Consider the following 15,919-nt stretch of genomic DNA (forward strand, 5'->3'; position numbering starts at 1 on the left):
ACAGTGTTGTGTCTGTTTCATGCATATAATCTGAAATACATTGTCAAAGTGCTTTTTGAAGTTTCTTTGAAATTAATGTGGATGTTTTCATAATTGAAAGACATATTCAGGTAGGTGTTGCAACTGCTTTGAGAGTTGCCATGCAAAGTCAAGGAAGTGGTTTTATATTTTGTAGTAATTATAATTATAAGTAAACATTAACTAGGAATATATTTTCCTTATCCTTTTAAAATTGAATGAATAGCCATAATCACTATTAGAGTACATTTTTTATTAAAAGTGTTATTGCTATCTAAGATGTAATATTTATATTATAATGGAGGGAATTTAATTTTAATGCAATTTCTTATACTTATTTCTTTTCTATGCATGTGCTTTATTTATGTGTGTTTTAATTTATTGCCTAGATTGACTTATTGTTTTTAATTGTGGCTGCAAAACTGACATTCCTGTTTATGAACTGCATGTTAATTGTCTTTGTGTGCTTTGTTGCTTATAAGCTTTCAACTTGCATTGTGTATTGATCCCAGTTTACTATGTATTGTTTGTATTTTGAAGTATGGTTCATGACACGTTACTTAAAGTAAGGGTTCCAATTTGAATTATCTGGCATCACAGGTAGTACCTATGGTGCCAGCATGTTGTTCTGAAAGAATTACTCAGGTACAGGAACATTTTATGAATGCATAATTTCAACATAACACCATATGCTCTGAAGGTAGGACTTTTCTTCAGGATATATTTTAAATACAGGGAGTTGTCTGAAAGTAAGTTAGCAGTTTTCATATTGTTGGAGGGGAAGTACAACTTGGGGCATGGGTGTTATTTGTGAGTGTCCCTTCATCAATTTCATTGTATTACTCATTCTCATTGATTGCTTCAATTAGCAAAATGTTTCAGAAAACTGGTGATAATTAATTCACCCTTAATAAGCTTGTGGTTCATTATTCCACTCAGCTATTGTTCGCAAACAATTTCACCACCTGCCTGGTAGCTTTGTCAGGCATGTACTATCTTGCCGCGAGTGGTATGGTTCCTTTTTCTCCCACTTGCATTCATGGTGGTGCTAGTGGGCTTTTTACTTTGTGCTGCTCCAGTGTAGGTGTCGTACTCCCTCCTTCGACCCCTTCCTTTGGGATCCCAAGGATGTAGACGGCAAGACTGGGAACACACAGCACCAATGCGTGGCCGAAGGAGGAAGTACGACACCCACGCTGGAGGAGCACAATGTAAAATGCCCACATCAACTAGCACCACCATGAATGCGAGTGGGAGAAAAAGGAACCACACCATTCGCTGCAAGATAGTACATGCCTGACAAAGCTACCAGACAGCTGGCGAACAATAACTGGAAATATAAACCATAAGCTTATTACCTCTTTCTGCATAACCACCAAACGGATATCTTTAGATACAATGGTGCTAAATAACAGAAATACAAATGCAAATTGAAATATACAGTTTAATTTTAGTTACATTCACCTGAAGACATACATTTCTTAAAAAATGTGAATAAACCCTTTAGTTTTTCATTGAACTTTTTCCTTTTGAAACGGGAGGGGGGACCAGTAGTATGTTATTATCAGCTACTGTATTGGTGCATTTTATACTAATTGGATTGGCATGGAAAAAAAGGGTCATAATTGAACTTGCATGCTTTATCCTTTTATAAATATCATGAGGCATATTTTTCTACAAGTCTGTGAATTTGTAGCTGAAGAATGATACGGAGGATTTCAATCCCCTTTTTACAGGCTTCTGTGAATGTTTTGCTTGTTCTAAAGATTTCTCTGAAAAGAATTTGAAAGAAATTCTTCATCTTCAGTTGTTAGATCTCTTTTAAAATATGGAATCTTCAAAATATTTGAACACATTCATTTCTGGAACTATATCTATTCTCTGTTATAGGTATAATGTTAACAAGGTTCTTTATGTTTAGTACAGAAGAAACTACACAATGCATGGAATGCATCACTTTGCAGTTTTCAAAGCTATTTTCTGCTCTTCTCATTGTCTTGTAAATTTTGCCATGATTAACAAGAATTATGAAGGTTCAAAATGCTTTTAAAAAAAATCATAAGGAAGATAAATTACAGTGGAACTTTGATTTTACATTTTGCAGTGAGACTATGATGAAAAAACTTAAAATGCAGGAAAGTGTAAAATCTGGGAAAGTTTTGTAATTTGTTGCTTTATTGAGGCTGAAAAATGTAAAATCGAGGAACATAAAATCAGGTTTCTGCTGTATATCTAGTATCCGGTAAACTCCTGCCTAGATAAGAAATGAATAGCAGTGACTATAATGGTTCTGTGTCACTCATGAAAAGTTGGGAAACCATTGTGGCTGTCATCACGAAGTCCAATTTTTAAGTATGAAGTTATAGTGCTAGTCTTTGAAGCAACGCCAGTTCGGTATCTTTGACACAACCCCAGAGGAAGCCTACCAGACACATATCTGGTTTCGAGAAGCCACCTGTTTTTCGGAAAAGCACTGTTGTCATTTTCGTCTGCAGTGTTTAGACATTCATTCATTCATTCACTGCTACGTTATACTCCCAAGGTCTTTATATTGTATAAAAAAGTAGCACAATACAATAACACAACCTAGCAAAGACAACGCAACTGCAACCTCACGTTCAAAAATCTCTAGAGAAACTGAAATGGCAACATCTGATTTAATCCACATGGACTGGACAATTTCTGTCATTTCTTGGACGGGTGCTATTGGTGGGAAAGGTTTCAGGGGATGGTTCGCTGGACTGACATGTGGTTCTTAGAGGGAAAACTGATCTTTTGGAACTTTCTTTGAAGTAAAGTGGTCGTCCGTGAATTGTGAACATCAGCCAGTGTGAACAGTGCACCTTTTGATCTTACCTTTCATCCTATCACTGTTCCTTTATTTATTATCGTTTCATTTACAAACACATGAATAAATCAGTAGAGCTATGCTGGTACCAATGCTAATGTATTGGTTCAAATTTATTCACCCTTTTCTGAAGTTTGGGTATTTTGTGCGGTCTGCAAAAATGCCACATTACACTTTCGAGGACTCGGATTATCTTGGAAATTACACAAAATCGGAAATTTTCTTTTATTTTGCACAAGTATTACATGAAAAATTGATTGTGTGATTAAATGGCAGCTATTTTAATATTCTGATGTAATTCTTGAATATTTTAAAGCAAAACTCTGCTAAATTGATTCATATATCATAATTGCAGTCGAATATTTTCATATTAACACTATTCAATATTTTGTACATTACAATTTCTAAACATCAATATCGTGGAGAGTATCAGCAACGGTATTGGTTCAAAGTAGTATTGTCTTAGACCTAGAAGTCATTGATGTGCAGTTTCTGCAACATTGTGATGCAATTGATTGCATTCCAAACATGCACCTTTCTCCCAGGTTTCAATTTAAAAACACATATTTTGGGTGCCAATGTAAATACAATAACATTTTCATAATCGTAAAATATCATGAAAATTACCTAAAATTACAAGAACATTTGGCTTTGTTTTTACCTGTATTAGTAGTGATACTTGGAAGTCTTGTGGTTCATACTCTGCTCCAGTTCATCCAAAAAGCCCACATAAATAATTTTCAGTGTGTCAACAAGTATTTTTTTTAGGAGTGGATCAATGTTTTCTGATATGGATACAACATTTACTGATACCAATCTGATTTGCATTAAATTTCAATTGTTACATGACAAACTCGAATACTTCATTCATACATCTCCTTAATTTATGTATGTACAAAACCAAGGTACACGAATCATACCAGCAAAAATAATCAGTAATGAATAACAGAATGACAAGAGAAGACTGATGCAAATTTTGCTGATAAATCAGGAATATTCCTATATTGACCAATACTGATTGAGCTTGAATTATTCTGCCCCATCTCTACATCCCTAGTAAAAAATGAAAAAAAAAGAAAACTGATGCATTTTAATAAATATGCATGCTATTGTTTTACCTGAAGATGCTGCTAAATAGAATTAAATGACCTGTGCGTAGAGATGCAGAATTTTTCATTGTACCATAAAATAACAAAGTTCAATTCGAACTATTATTTTTTTTTTGTTTTTAGACCAACAACTTGCTGAGTAGATTTAGTTGAGTTGGAATAGCACAAGAAAGGAAGCAAGAAAAATTAGTGTTGACCTTTTGACTTCAAAAAAGAAATCCCTTGAAATGCAAGAGATAAAAATAAAAACATGTTCTGAATCTGTATCAAAATACCTTCAGTTACTACAGTATTCTCATTACTTCATACTTTCTTCGCACCTTACAGTAGAGTCAAGCCAGGAACCATTGTGCAATCACAGCGCAGAATGGTTATTTTGACAAAATCCTCTTTCGCTGTTCGCTGCTTTGAGGAGGAGGGTTTGAAATGTTGTTGCTTTTTGCTCAAAAAGGGGACAGCGGTTGGACTAATTCATGTTTGACCTCAGGTTCCTTTGTAGGTAGATGTGGCAACAGAGGGTCACTGCCAGAAATTTGAGTCCCACGCCGAGATTTACCGCAATTTCACTATAACTGGTGCGAAAATGGCAAGAATTATTCAGGAAGGGGTGGATGCAGATTTTTCCATTTTTGACTGGAAGGGATACCAGAGATATTGTGCTTCCTATAAATGAAGAAAGTTTGCTAACAAATAACTATATTTCTACCAAGTTTTAGTGATTGAGAAAAAGCAATTAAAATATTGATTCAATAACATGATCACATAATATTACAAGGAGCTATTATTTGAATTCTATAAAAGATACCTACTTGAATAACACTTCTGACGATCTTTTTTTGATTTCTCATGTCCTATAATCTTTTACATAGTAAAGTTAGCACATCATAATATCGACATAAAATAGAATTCTCTTAATTTGTTTCTTGAAGTGTGTATGTATGTGTGTTTTTAATGCTGTTTTTATTGCTTTGGAAATGCTGTGAAATACAGAACAAGGAAGACTTAACACGGTGCTCTGTTGTGATTTTAAATCATTTGGATATTTGTATATATGCACATGTGTTCGTGTGTATGCTGAATGAATGATTTTTGTTGTTCGCTTGAGTAAATCACAGTTTACTGTTTATTTGTACTGATTCTTTGTATCTTTTTTTATGTATAAACTGTGTTCTTGTAACAGTCCTGTGTTTTGGTGAAAGAACAAAAGCTGTCATCACATAATGTGTAACTTCCTCGTAACTTATATGTGTGTGATTGTGAATATAAGTTTGTCCTTTAATTGTAGTGTGAGTGCAGGGTTGTTCAAATCAATAGTGCACAAATTTCTCCAGCATGTGCTATGAGAGTAAAGTAGAAAACAGTTGCCGAAAATGTTTGCTGTGTATCCTGCAACACATAGGCCAATTCCTATGTTAACCTCACTGTTTTTCACAATCAAGCTTTGCTGTTTGTTTTTTGTTCCTTATGCACCATAACACGTGCTTGCATTTTTGCCAAAATAAATTTCCTGCAGTTTGGACAACCCTGAAAGAAGGCCATAGCTTAGCTTGCATGCGCATGTTTTTGGATTTGGATGCTGTGCAAGGCTTGTGTTTTCTTTTTGTTATAGAGGCTTTTTCTGATGGGCGGTTGTATCGTTCTGGTGCTAAGTTTTCTGCAGACCACCTTAACCTCCATACGAGTGTGGAGGAAGTTAATTTGGCATCTGTTTCACCAGATTGTCGTGAAGAGGAGGAGGAGGACAGTGGTAGCGAATGGGATGCACAGAACACGACGCGAACTTCAGTGGTGAAGTTTGACACAGAACCTGATGAAGAAACAGACAAGGAGGGGGTGAGTACAGTAACTTTTATATTTTTCCCCTTTTACGCAAAGAATAATACAAAACAATTATGTAGTTCTGTGATATTAATTAACTGTATGACATTAAAAACTTCTTACGTCACGTGCTGGCATCAATCTCGTGAAAACCACACAAAACATCATCGGAACCTCGGCTGTTTCTTCTTCGCAGTCTCTCGACCAGCTCTGATGATGACTGGGATGGAATCAAAAACTTTTACAGATTTTTATAGTAAAGGGTGTCTCAAAAAGATGGGGCATTTTGAAGTGTGGTATAGAGAAGAGAATAAATAGTTGGAAGAGATTTAATCATGGAAATGAATAGTGCAGAGGATGCCATTACATACAGTAATTCATCTACTGGACATTATCTTCAAGACATAAACCTAATCATATCTTCAGCAGAATGTACTTATGTAATGGCCTCCTCTGCACTATTCATTTCCATGATTAAATCTCTTGCAATTATTTATTCTCCTCTCTATACATCCGTTTCAAAATATCCCATCCTTTTGAGGCAACCTTTATCATGCTGTTTATTTGTTTTGTGTGGTTTTAAACAATAATTAATTAGGTGCTAATTTCAAACATATTAAGTTTCCATCCTAAATTCAACTTTTTGTTTAAAGAAATAAGGAAGTCACACTTGTGTAGTGACTAGAATTGACTCTTTCAGTGGAGCTACATATTAAAAGAAATGTACATGCTTTAGCATTGTGCTGAAATTATATTATGTGACAAATTTTCTCCTTGGATCTGAAGGTCAAGGTTTTAAATATTAGGCAGAGCCATTACAAATTCTTACACATGGCAGTGATGACAATACAGTGGAACCTCTATTTTATGTTTTTCATGGGACCAATCTGAAAAAACTTAAAATGTAAAATTGAGGAAAATTTTGTAACAATTTGCTATGTTGGGACCATCACGATTCAGTGTATAATGTGGAGAAAATGGTCCCAAGAATACAAAGTGTCACAACAAATTTCTCGATTTTACATTTTCCTGCATTTTAAGTTATTTTTAACATGGTCCCCCTGGAAAATGCAAAATCGAGGTTCCACTGTATGTACAGCACAAGCAGCGTAGTTAATATAAAAGGATTTAATTTGATGACTTTATATAGACTTTCATCTCTGAAACTTTTTACAACTACTCAGAAGTGCTTGTAACTGTTCATGCCATGTGTTCAATAGGATAGGCACAGAAAGGCTAATCGGAAATGGACCTACAGTTTAAAGTGGGATCTGAACCAGTATGTATGTGTCCCTATTGGGTATCGAACCCAGGATCCTTTAATTACAGTGTGGTGACATTACCACTGCCACCAGTAGGCCACAGAAAAAGGTATTTCAGTGAGCAGTAAAATGTCAAAGATTTCCAGTCAGAGCTCCACTTGTGGAGTTGATACAGTAAGGTTTCAGTAGAGGAAAGTGAAGTGAAGACCCTTGAAAAGAATAATTTCATCTATGCCCCAAAACCAAATTAATTGCCAGAACTATTTTTTTCCTGATTATCACAAGTTACTTTTTATGATACCCCATTATATCAAGTGCTATATTGTATCTTTAAATAATATTTTAATCTGTAATATTTTGTTTAAATATACAATACTTTTTTTTCAGTATTTTAGAACTTAACTGATATGAAGATTTTGCATTGAAATCATATAAAACATAAATGATTTTGAAAGTTTTTGAAATCTTTTGTCATAAATGTTTTAGGAAGTTTCAAATAATATAGCATGCACAATAATATAAATACATTAATTAACTGAAATAAAAGTAAGGATATGTTAGCTTATGATTCTGATAGAATGGCAATGCCGAATTTTTGATCTACTATTCGGAGCAATTTTAAAGTACTGGAATATGTGAATGATCAATTTTGGCATTTGTAGGAAACAGTATAGGACAGAGGATAAATTATGGGTTCAGTCCTGCACATAATTTGAAAAGTTGTAATGTTTAATGAAGTAGATTTTTAGACAATAGGAGTTGAAGTGTCCAAGAAAAAACATAAAAATCATGAAGTTGAGAACAAATATGTTGTTACTTTATCATATCTGGTGGACTTGTTTCAGTCATTCTGAATAGTAGGGGTATGTGGGATCCCGAAAATTTGCTAGAGGGATCAGGAAAAGAACTTCCTGTCCTGTCCTCAACTTTGTGAAATTATCTCCCGACTTTAGGAGAAGTTGGGAAAATCCAAATGATTGGGTGTAAAAGTGGTTAATTCTCGTTGTTTTCTACACTATAAGTGTCTGAACTTACTTGAAATTATCTGTTTGTTTTAGAAATGAAAAAAAAATGTTTGAGAGGAAGATAGGGTGTAGGATCCTGAGTCAAATCGCCCAATGTCTTTGGACTAAAAGAAAATATGTGGTGAACATTTTTCCATTTATTCTCAATTTTGAAAAGTAAGCAGCACATGTGTGTGTGGGTAATGTGTTTGAAGGGTGGATCCAGTATCTTTCAATTGACGATCTTTCTACTTGTTTTCTTTAATTCCAGTCAGCCATTTAGCATCCAGTTAGGAACTATTTTCTGTTGTTATCACATATCAATTAAGTGTAGAATTGCGTGGAAGATGAGAGAGTTATTTTGAGAGCTATGTGGAGAAAAATAATTACATCTGTGTATTTTCCACATGAAGGTGCACTTGTCTTGTTGATCAGATGACAGAATCGGTGTTGTGCCTGTTCTTTGATGCTAGAAGTTAGTGTGAAAATGAAATATGGTATACAGAGTGTATATTCCATATATGTTACTACAAACATGACAAATTAGATTGTGTTGCCATGACTTCTTTTCAGTCATCCTTAGTCAGGGGGAACTCATGATTTCAGGACTTACGAAAGACAAAAAAATGTATTGTAACTTTATTGTTGCTTTCACAAATAACAGTAATCTTGCTTTGAGCTTTTTGGCGTGAAACTTTTCATCAGCATCCACAGTTCCACTCCACACATTCTTGATCGTGGACTAGGTGAATGATGATGCATGCCAGAAGATAAATAGAATTTCCTTCCTGAGATTATCCACTATGTAACCATTTCATAGATTTATCATACAATATATACAGTAAAACCTTGTTAATCCGGACTTATGGGAGGGATGAGTTGACCGGTTTAACAAAAGTCTGGATTAACTTAAATAACCTAAAAGAACAGTAGAAAGTACATTAAAACTCTGTTTATAGGAACAAAACATGTTTATTATGGTGTATTTAAAGGGCATAGGCCTAAGTAGACTATCCAGTACAGTACAAAGTCTGCGGGAAACAGAATTTCATCAGTGGTTGACTACCTTTTCTTTGGGAAGTTCTGTTGTTGACTTCTAGCCACATTTAAAACCTTGCAAATTTTTTTTCTTGCCTGTCCAGATTAAGCGAAGTTCAGCTTATCGGGGTCCAGATTAATGAGGTTTTACTGTATATTAGTGCTGAGTCGATGTATCATTATCAGTTTGAATTTATTTACCGATACCTGTCGATACTTCTCCAGTATTTTGTCTTCCAAGGAGTCTGCCAAAAATGTTGTGTAGCATTTTCGTGTAGTCTAAATATCGTGGAATTTATGCAAAATTTGAAGTATGGATTCATTTTTCACCAGCATTCTGGGGGAAAAAAATTATATGTTGTGTTTGCGCACCAGCTATTTTAATATTTTGATGTAATTCTTGAATATTTTTGAAGCAAGTGGATACATATAATTGCAGTGGAATACTTACACAATAATACTAATTATATCCGTAACAACTTTTTATTGTTACAATTTTCAAGCATCAGTATTGACATCGGTGGGAATTCAGTAATCATAATCGACATTGGTGTGGGTATCAGTTTAAAGTGGTAACTGCTCAGTCTTAAAATATAAATATATTGTACGAGGGTCACTATTTATATTTTGAGCCTAACAATGAAAAAACAGGAATTTGGCATTGAAAACTGCTTTATTGTTTTTCGAAGTATTCTCCTTTATGGTCAATACACTTTTGCATTCGTTCGAACCATTTGTCAAAGCAGTTTTTCCAATCTTCTTGAGACACCTCCATAATATGGTTTTTGAACGCATCAACGGCGTCTTCCGCCGACGAAAATCGTTGTCCACGCAATTTATTCTTGACATTCGGGAATAAGAAGAAGTCATTGGGTGCCAAATCAGGACTGTACGGCGGATGACCCATCAATTCGATTTTTTGACTGTTCATAAAGTCGGTTGTTAGACGAGATGTGTGACAGCTGGCATTGTCTTGATGAAGAATGATCCGACGGCGTTTGTTTGTTTTCCGTATTTGACCGAAGACCTATGGCAAACAAATTGTTGTGTACCATTCAGAGTTGACCGTTCTACGTTCCTCTAAAGGCACAGTTGCCACATGACCAGTTTTCCCGAAAAAACAGGCGACCATTTGTTTCGATGTGCTTCGAGCGCGAACAACTTTTGTTGGATTGGGTTCATCTTGAAACACCCATACAGTCGACTGCTGTTTACGTTCCGGCTCATATGCATATATCCATGATTCGTCACCTGTTACAATCTTATAAACGTCGTTTGAAACACCACGATTGTATTTATTGAGCATTTGTTTGCACCAATTGACGCGAGTTTTGAGTCTTTTTGAGTTTTTGTCAAATTGTGTGGGATCCAACGAGAACAGCTAAATGATCATGTAATGGTGGAACTAATGCCTATGGTTGCCTCAATATCACAGTATGTCACATGACGATCTTGCAGTATTAGGTTTTGCACAGCATCAATGTTTTCTAGAACAACAACTGATTTTGGACGACCTTCGCGAATCTCGTCGGTGAGCGAATGGCGGCCACGATTAAATTCGTTATACCAGCGTTTCACAGTGGCAAAGGATGGGGCTTCATCGCCAAATGTGGAAGTAAGTTGATCGATGCACTCTTGTCTTGATAATCTACGTCGAAAATCGTAAAAAATCATCGCAAGAAAATGTTCACGAGTTAATTCCATTTCAATGTTGTCGCGCAATCTCCAAGGCAACATAAACAACACAAATGAAGCTATTGACAAAACATTTGAAGTACGTTATGGACAATAATGCCAGACGATTCCGTGCAAACGTCAAATTGCGCCTAACTTCAATCAGTGTTGCCAAGGCTCAAAATATAAATAGTGACCCTCGTAATGTGACAAGATTTTGATGAGGTACGGGTGGGGGGGGGGTCACTTAGGGGTGCAGCAATAAAACAATGTGTAACTGGGTTTTACAGGTTGTGGATAGCTCTCCTTGACTCGGTGAAGAGGTAAGGAAGGCGAACGAGCAAAGCACACTCACCTAATTGGGCAGCAACCCCTCTGACTCGGGTGACGACCATGGCAGCGGCGAGGCATTCACCCCGGACAGCAGGTGCTGGCCATGGGCACCTGAGCGGTGGCGCACGTCGACCGTGTGACCACGATAACGTTTGAACACTCCCAAAAGTCCGGGGTATTTATTTGACTTGCCACGTGCCGTGTTTCTGATGAGCTAGCAAGCTACCATGCTACTACTTCCCTCTTTCGATCAGGAAGAGCGACCCGGTAGTTGCAAGCTGGATTCTGTCTAGCCAGAGGAATTTTGTTATTGTTGCTGTCTTGATTGGGTCAGTGTGTTCTTGTATTTATAGAGGTATAAAATGAAAGCGAAATATTTAAACTACCACAAATTAATCGATAAACATGTAATAATATCTTTATTCATAGTGTTATTGTAGTTCAATGTGTCAATGCACATAAAATGAGTAAAATTTACTAGTAGTGTTTTTTCTTTTCAGTTCTTTGTGCTCTCATATCATTATCTTATTTATAATGACTGTATTCTTGTGTAACCAATAAACTCCCTTTCATGTAATGTGCATATCACATCACATTTTTTTTTGTAGAGAAGTAATATCCACATATTCCTACATGAAGAGTATTTTGGCACTTTTGTAGAGTCCATTATTTAGTGTAGAATTCAGATTGCAATCATGTAGAATGTTGGGCAAATGGATTTAGTGGTAAAGCAGCACAAGACCACACCATGTACGAGGTTTTTGATTTTATCAGAAGAGTGAAAGTTGTATGAAAAATATATGGAAATACCATGCACTTATGCTTGTCTGAAACCATACACAGTGGTTATTGGTTTAAAATTACATGCCAATATATAGGTTTATTCGTAACATTATCAGAATGTATTATTTTTTGGGTTATAAATAGATATTGTTTTGCATCAGGTATTCTATCAAATATTGAAATTTGTATACTCACAGAACATTATGATTTTTGTTCTCATAAATTTTTCAATATTTTGTTGCATGATTAGCAATCATGCTAATATCCAAGAAGTGTGTTGGCTTGTATCTTACCCTTCCTATTTGAATACTCACAGTGAAATACGGCTGACGCATGAAAAGCAAACATTTGAAACATCGTAGACAATCAATTCAGTTAGATCTGGAACATTATTTCCACCTACTTTATATCCAAAATATTTCTTGTACAAGGAAATTTTGATTACAAACTTTTCTTTTACACAACATTTAGATTGCATTTGTATCCTGCACATAATAGCAAGCAGTGTTGAGGATCAAGCTTATTTTGTGCAAAGGCGAAAATGTGGCTTGCAAAGAAACTTAAGAAAGAAATATAACATATTAGTTATTCTTGAAACTATTTTTAATACTTGCGATATGTGGAGATTCAGATGTCTTTAAGGTATACAGTTTACATGAAGCGTGCATGAAATTTATAAATCGCCATACTGTATAAGGAAACAATTGAGCATCTAGATTTGATACTTATTGGTTAGGAACTTTTTCTTAAGTGCAGAAGATGAAAGTTTGATATGTGTGGAATGCTACATAACTTGTGTATTTTTTCTCATATATTTGTTCTTAGGAGAACATCAACCTTAATTTCCAATATTATAAGTCTTCTTTACATAACCAGTTCTTTCTATTGATGTAATCCTTCATATTCTTGATGCATATAAGCTTATATATGTAGAAATTTTCAGCGAAAAGTGCAGGCTTGACCAGGACTCGAACCCGGGTGTCTGGCATACCATGCCATTGCTCTAACCATTGAGCTACCGAGCCGGCCTTGCCTCGCCTGATTTTTCGCTTTCGCTGTTTTATCTGCATGAAATTGTCTCTGTCATTGCTACCGCAATGGAATCTGTTGCCTTTGAAACACAGTAGACTTCGACGTTGCCTGGTTCCTCCCAGTGGTAGCACTGGCAGAGACGATTCCACACAGGTAAAACACCGATAACAAAAAATCAGGCGAGGCCAGGCTGGCTCGGTAGCTCAATGGTTAGAGCAATTGCATGGTATGGCATGCATGCATTTTTTGCTGAAAATTTCTATGTAGTACATCTCTTGTGTGTGCCTAATCTTCAATAAGCAACAAATGTATTCCTCAGTGGAATTTGTTTAATCTTTTAACAAAATTTTAATGTTTTAACCTGACTTTTAGCTTCTGAACCTGTCAATTATTTGATAGATAAATATATTTGTGCTGCTGTTAAAACGTTCTGAAGAATTAGAATAGTACATACAACACAGCAGCTGGATCATGAGTCAAACACTCAGTGCTCATGATAACTAGGCAGTGTATGCTTTCTTTTTATTATGTACGTAAATAACTGAACAAAGAGTATACATTCAATGTTTACTTTTACTGACAAAATATTAGATTGCGCCAATATTTTCAGGGTTTTAATTTTTGTATCAAAAGTAAAAACTTCAGAAATCTTGTGCTTGTAGATTAAGGGTTTAAAATGGATTGTGAAGTAGGTGTATTTCATTATTGATTTGTTTAAGAAACTATTTTTTTTTTTTGTTACGAAAATGAAATCAGTTTGCTGAATATAGTTGTAAGTTCATGAATGAAAGTAATGTCTTTTATAATACCCAAAAAGATGAGTAAATAACAGATATTTTAATAGAGTACTAGTTACTGAAAAAATGCTTTTTCAGCTTGTATTAGTGCACAATAAATTGTAATTCCATGCAGACTAGTATTGCAGAAGTGGTGATGGAAATTTTGTATTGTGTTGGTAGCCAGCAAGCACCAATATTCTTGCCACCAGGAAAGAAGAATCCACATCTACAGTTACATTGAGCAGAACACTAAGTGAAGTGACATGGACACTGTTTTATATTGCATGATTATTCAGCATGGATGCTTACTTCCTCACTGCATTTTGTAGACAGTATGTTCCGATATCATTTGAGAATCATTTGGTAGAAGAAACCACTGGAAGAATTAGTTTTGATGTGCAATGAAGCCACCAAGTGTAGATTTGACTCACTGCATTGACGTAGTATTGAAGGATCTCCCTTGAAGTAGAGTACAAGGCACCAAGTTGAAGTTACCGCAGCAACGTCACCACACTTGCATAAACTTTGTGTTGAAACTTGATGAGGAAGGAAAACATTGACTCATTTCCAATTGTTACATTTTCAGATCAGCTGTTTCTTGTTGCCTTACTTTCGAATGGGAGCCACAGTTTTCCCACTAGGTTGATATTCTGCAAGATCCAAAGAAAGAAGCAACTTCGTTGGAGAAAGTTGAACCAGGGTTTACCTTGGGATATTTGACCTGCTCCGCAAAATATTGGAAGCATCGTGTGGTATTTATTTCTAATGAAGGAAACCTAATTGGAAACATTTTGGGGAGCATTTTGTAATGCCATGGAAGATGTTCAAGACCCCCAGCCTTGGAGAAATATTATTTTGACAGAAAATTCATGACTTGAAGGATGAAACCGACTTGCTGAAATGTGTTTTTGGCAGCTTCTGTTTGTGAAGCTTTTCTGTCACATCTGCCATCATAATGATATTGTTTTGTTGAGAGTAATGTCTATTCTTAATGATGTAAGAGTTTGTTGTGAAAACACTATTCAAGAAGTACACACCACTCGGATAAGCATTATACAAGGTGATAATGCAAGTATAAGGAAAAGTTGATCATTTGATGATGTACATGGAGAAGGAAAATGATATTTCTTATTTAGCCTGGCGGAAGCTTTGTATGAAAGCTAGTGCACTGAATGTGCGCTTGTTTTGTTCATATGCAACAGAGGTTTGTAGATACTCTAGCCTGTAATGAGAAGAATAGGATAAAATGGCAATATATTGCTTATGATGTGTATTTTGGTAACTTTACTAAATTAAGTTATATCTTAAAACATGCTTTACATGTATAACAGATATAGATTTTTTTTGTAAATGATCTTATAATTTGTTGCATTTTATATATTTAATGGGAAAAGTAAACATGGAAAATGGTATGATACACTGTACTAGCTAAATTTCTATATAGTTCAATTTATTACATATAAACTACAAAAGTCACATGTAATTGTGGAAATATATTTGTGAATTGTAACCCTGAACAGTGGATCATGTTATTATGTTCTACTTATTAATTGCTATAACATTAAACTTAGTAAAGTTTGAAATAAGGAGCTTGGATTTTGTGGGAATACGCCCTGAGCACTGACACCTTGATCATTAATTAGTATGTTGGTGTGACACAAAAATGGTAGTGAAAGATAGTAGATGAATACCAAGATAGGACAGAAGGGGTGACTATGAATGAGCAAATGCAGAGTACTGTGGAAATGATTGAGAGAGATTTTGGATCTGATTGTTGTGTGCAAAACATCACATACAACTTTTTTATTATTATTATGGATTACCAAATCTTATTAACATTGTACAGTTTACAGTACTCTTATCATTTATTTAGATTGTTAGGTTAAACTAAATTCTTTCAGCCTCCATCCCTCCTATGGCATGTTTCTTCTTTGTGTTCACTTCATCCCATGACCTATTTTCTGTTCTTTCATATCTCACTAAGGCTTTCCATTCGGTTTCTCATGGTGTTACCTCACGTATGTACAATTTTAACACATTTTGCATTTCATTTAATACCTGTTCGATGTATCCAATGCATTCTCCATCTATAATTGCGATCAATCTTTTAGGGGGTTCTTGCCAAGCATATAATTAAGGGCAGGCCCGTACCCAGGGGAGGGGCCAGGGGGCATCCCCCCCCCTTTCGAACCATGAAATCTTTATATATGAACATATGAAA

The 15,919-nt window shown here is 35.4% G+C and overlaps 1 protein-coding gene across 7 annotated transcripts in view; it reads left to right on the forward strand.

Moving 5' to 3' along the window:
• Positions 1-15,919, forward strand: part of LOC145997186 (protein lap4-like) — a 320,630-nt gene that overhangs the window by 173,425 nt on the left and 131,286 nt on the right. For 6 of the 7 annotated variants that reach the window (XM_083133899.1, XM_083133902.1, XM_083133903.1 and 3 more), the window contains exon 11: positions 5,585-5,808. In XM_083133899.1, coding sequence (XP_082990025.1) covers positions 5,585-5,808 — 224 coding nt within the window. The remainder of the gene's footprint in view (positions 1-5,584; positions 5,809-15,919) is intronic. The other variant, XM_083133900.1, reaches the window with a different exon arrangement.

The sequence above is a fragment of the Lepisma saccharinum genome, chromosome 13 (assembly GCF_977018435.1).
Source record: "Lepisma saccharinum chromosome 13, izLepSacc3.1, whole genome shotgun sequence".
Lineage (NCBI taxonomy): Eukaryota > Metazoa > Arthropoda > Insecta > Zygentoma > Lepismatidae > Lepisma > Lepisma saccharinum.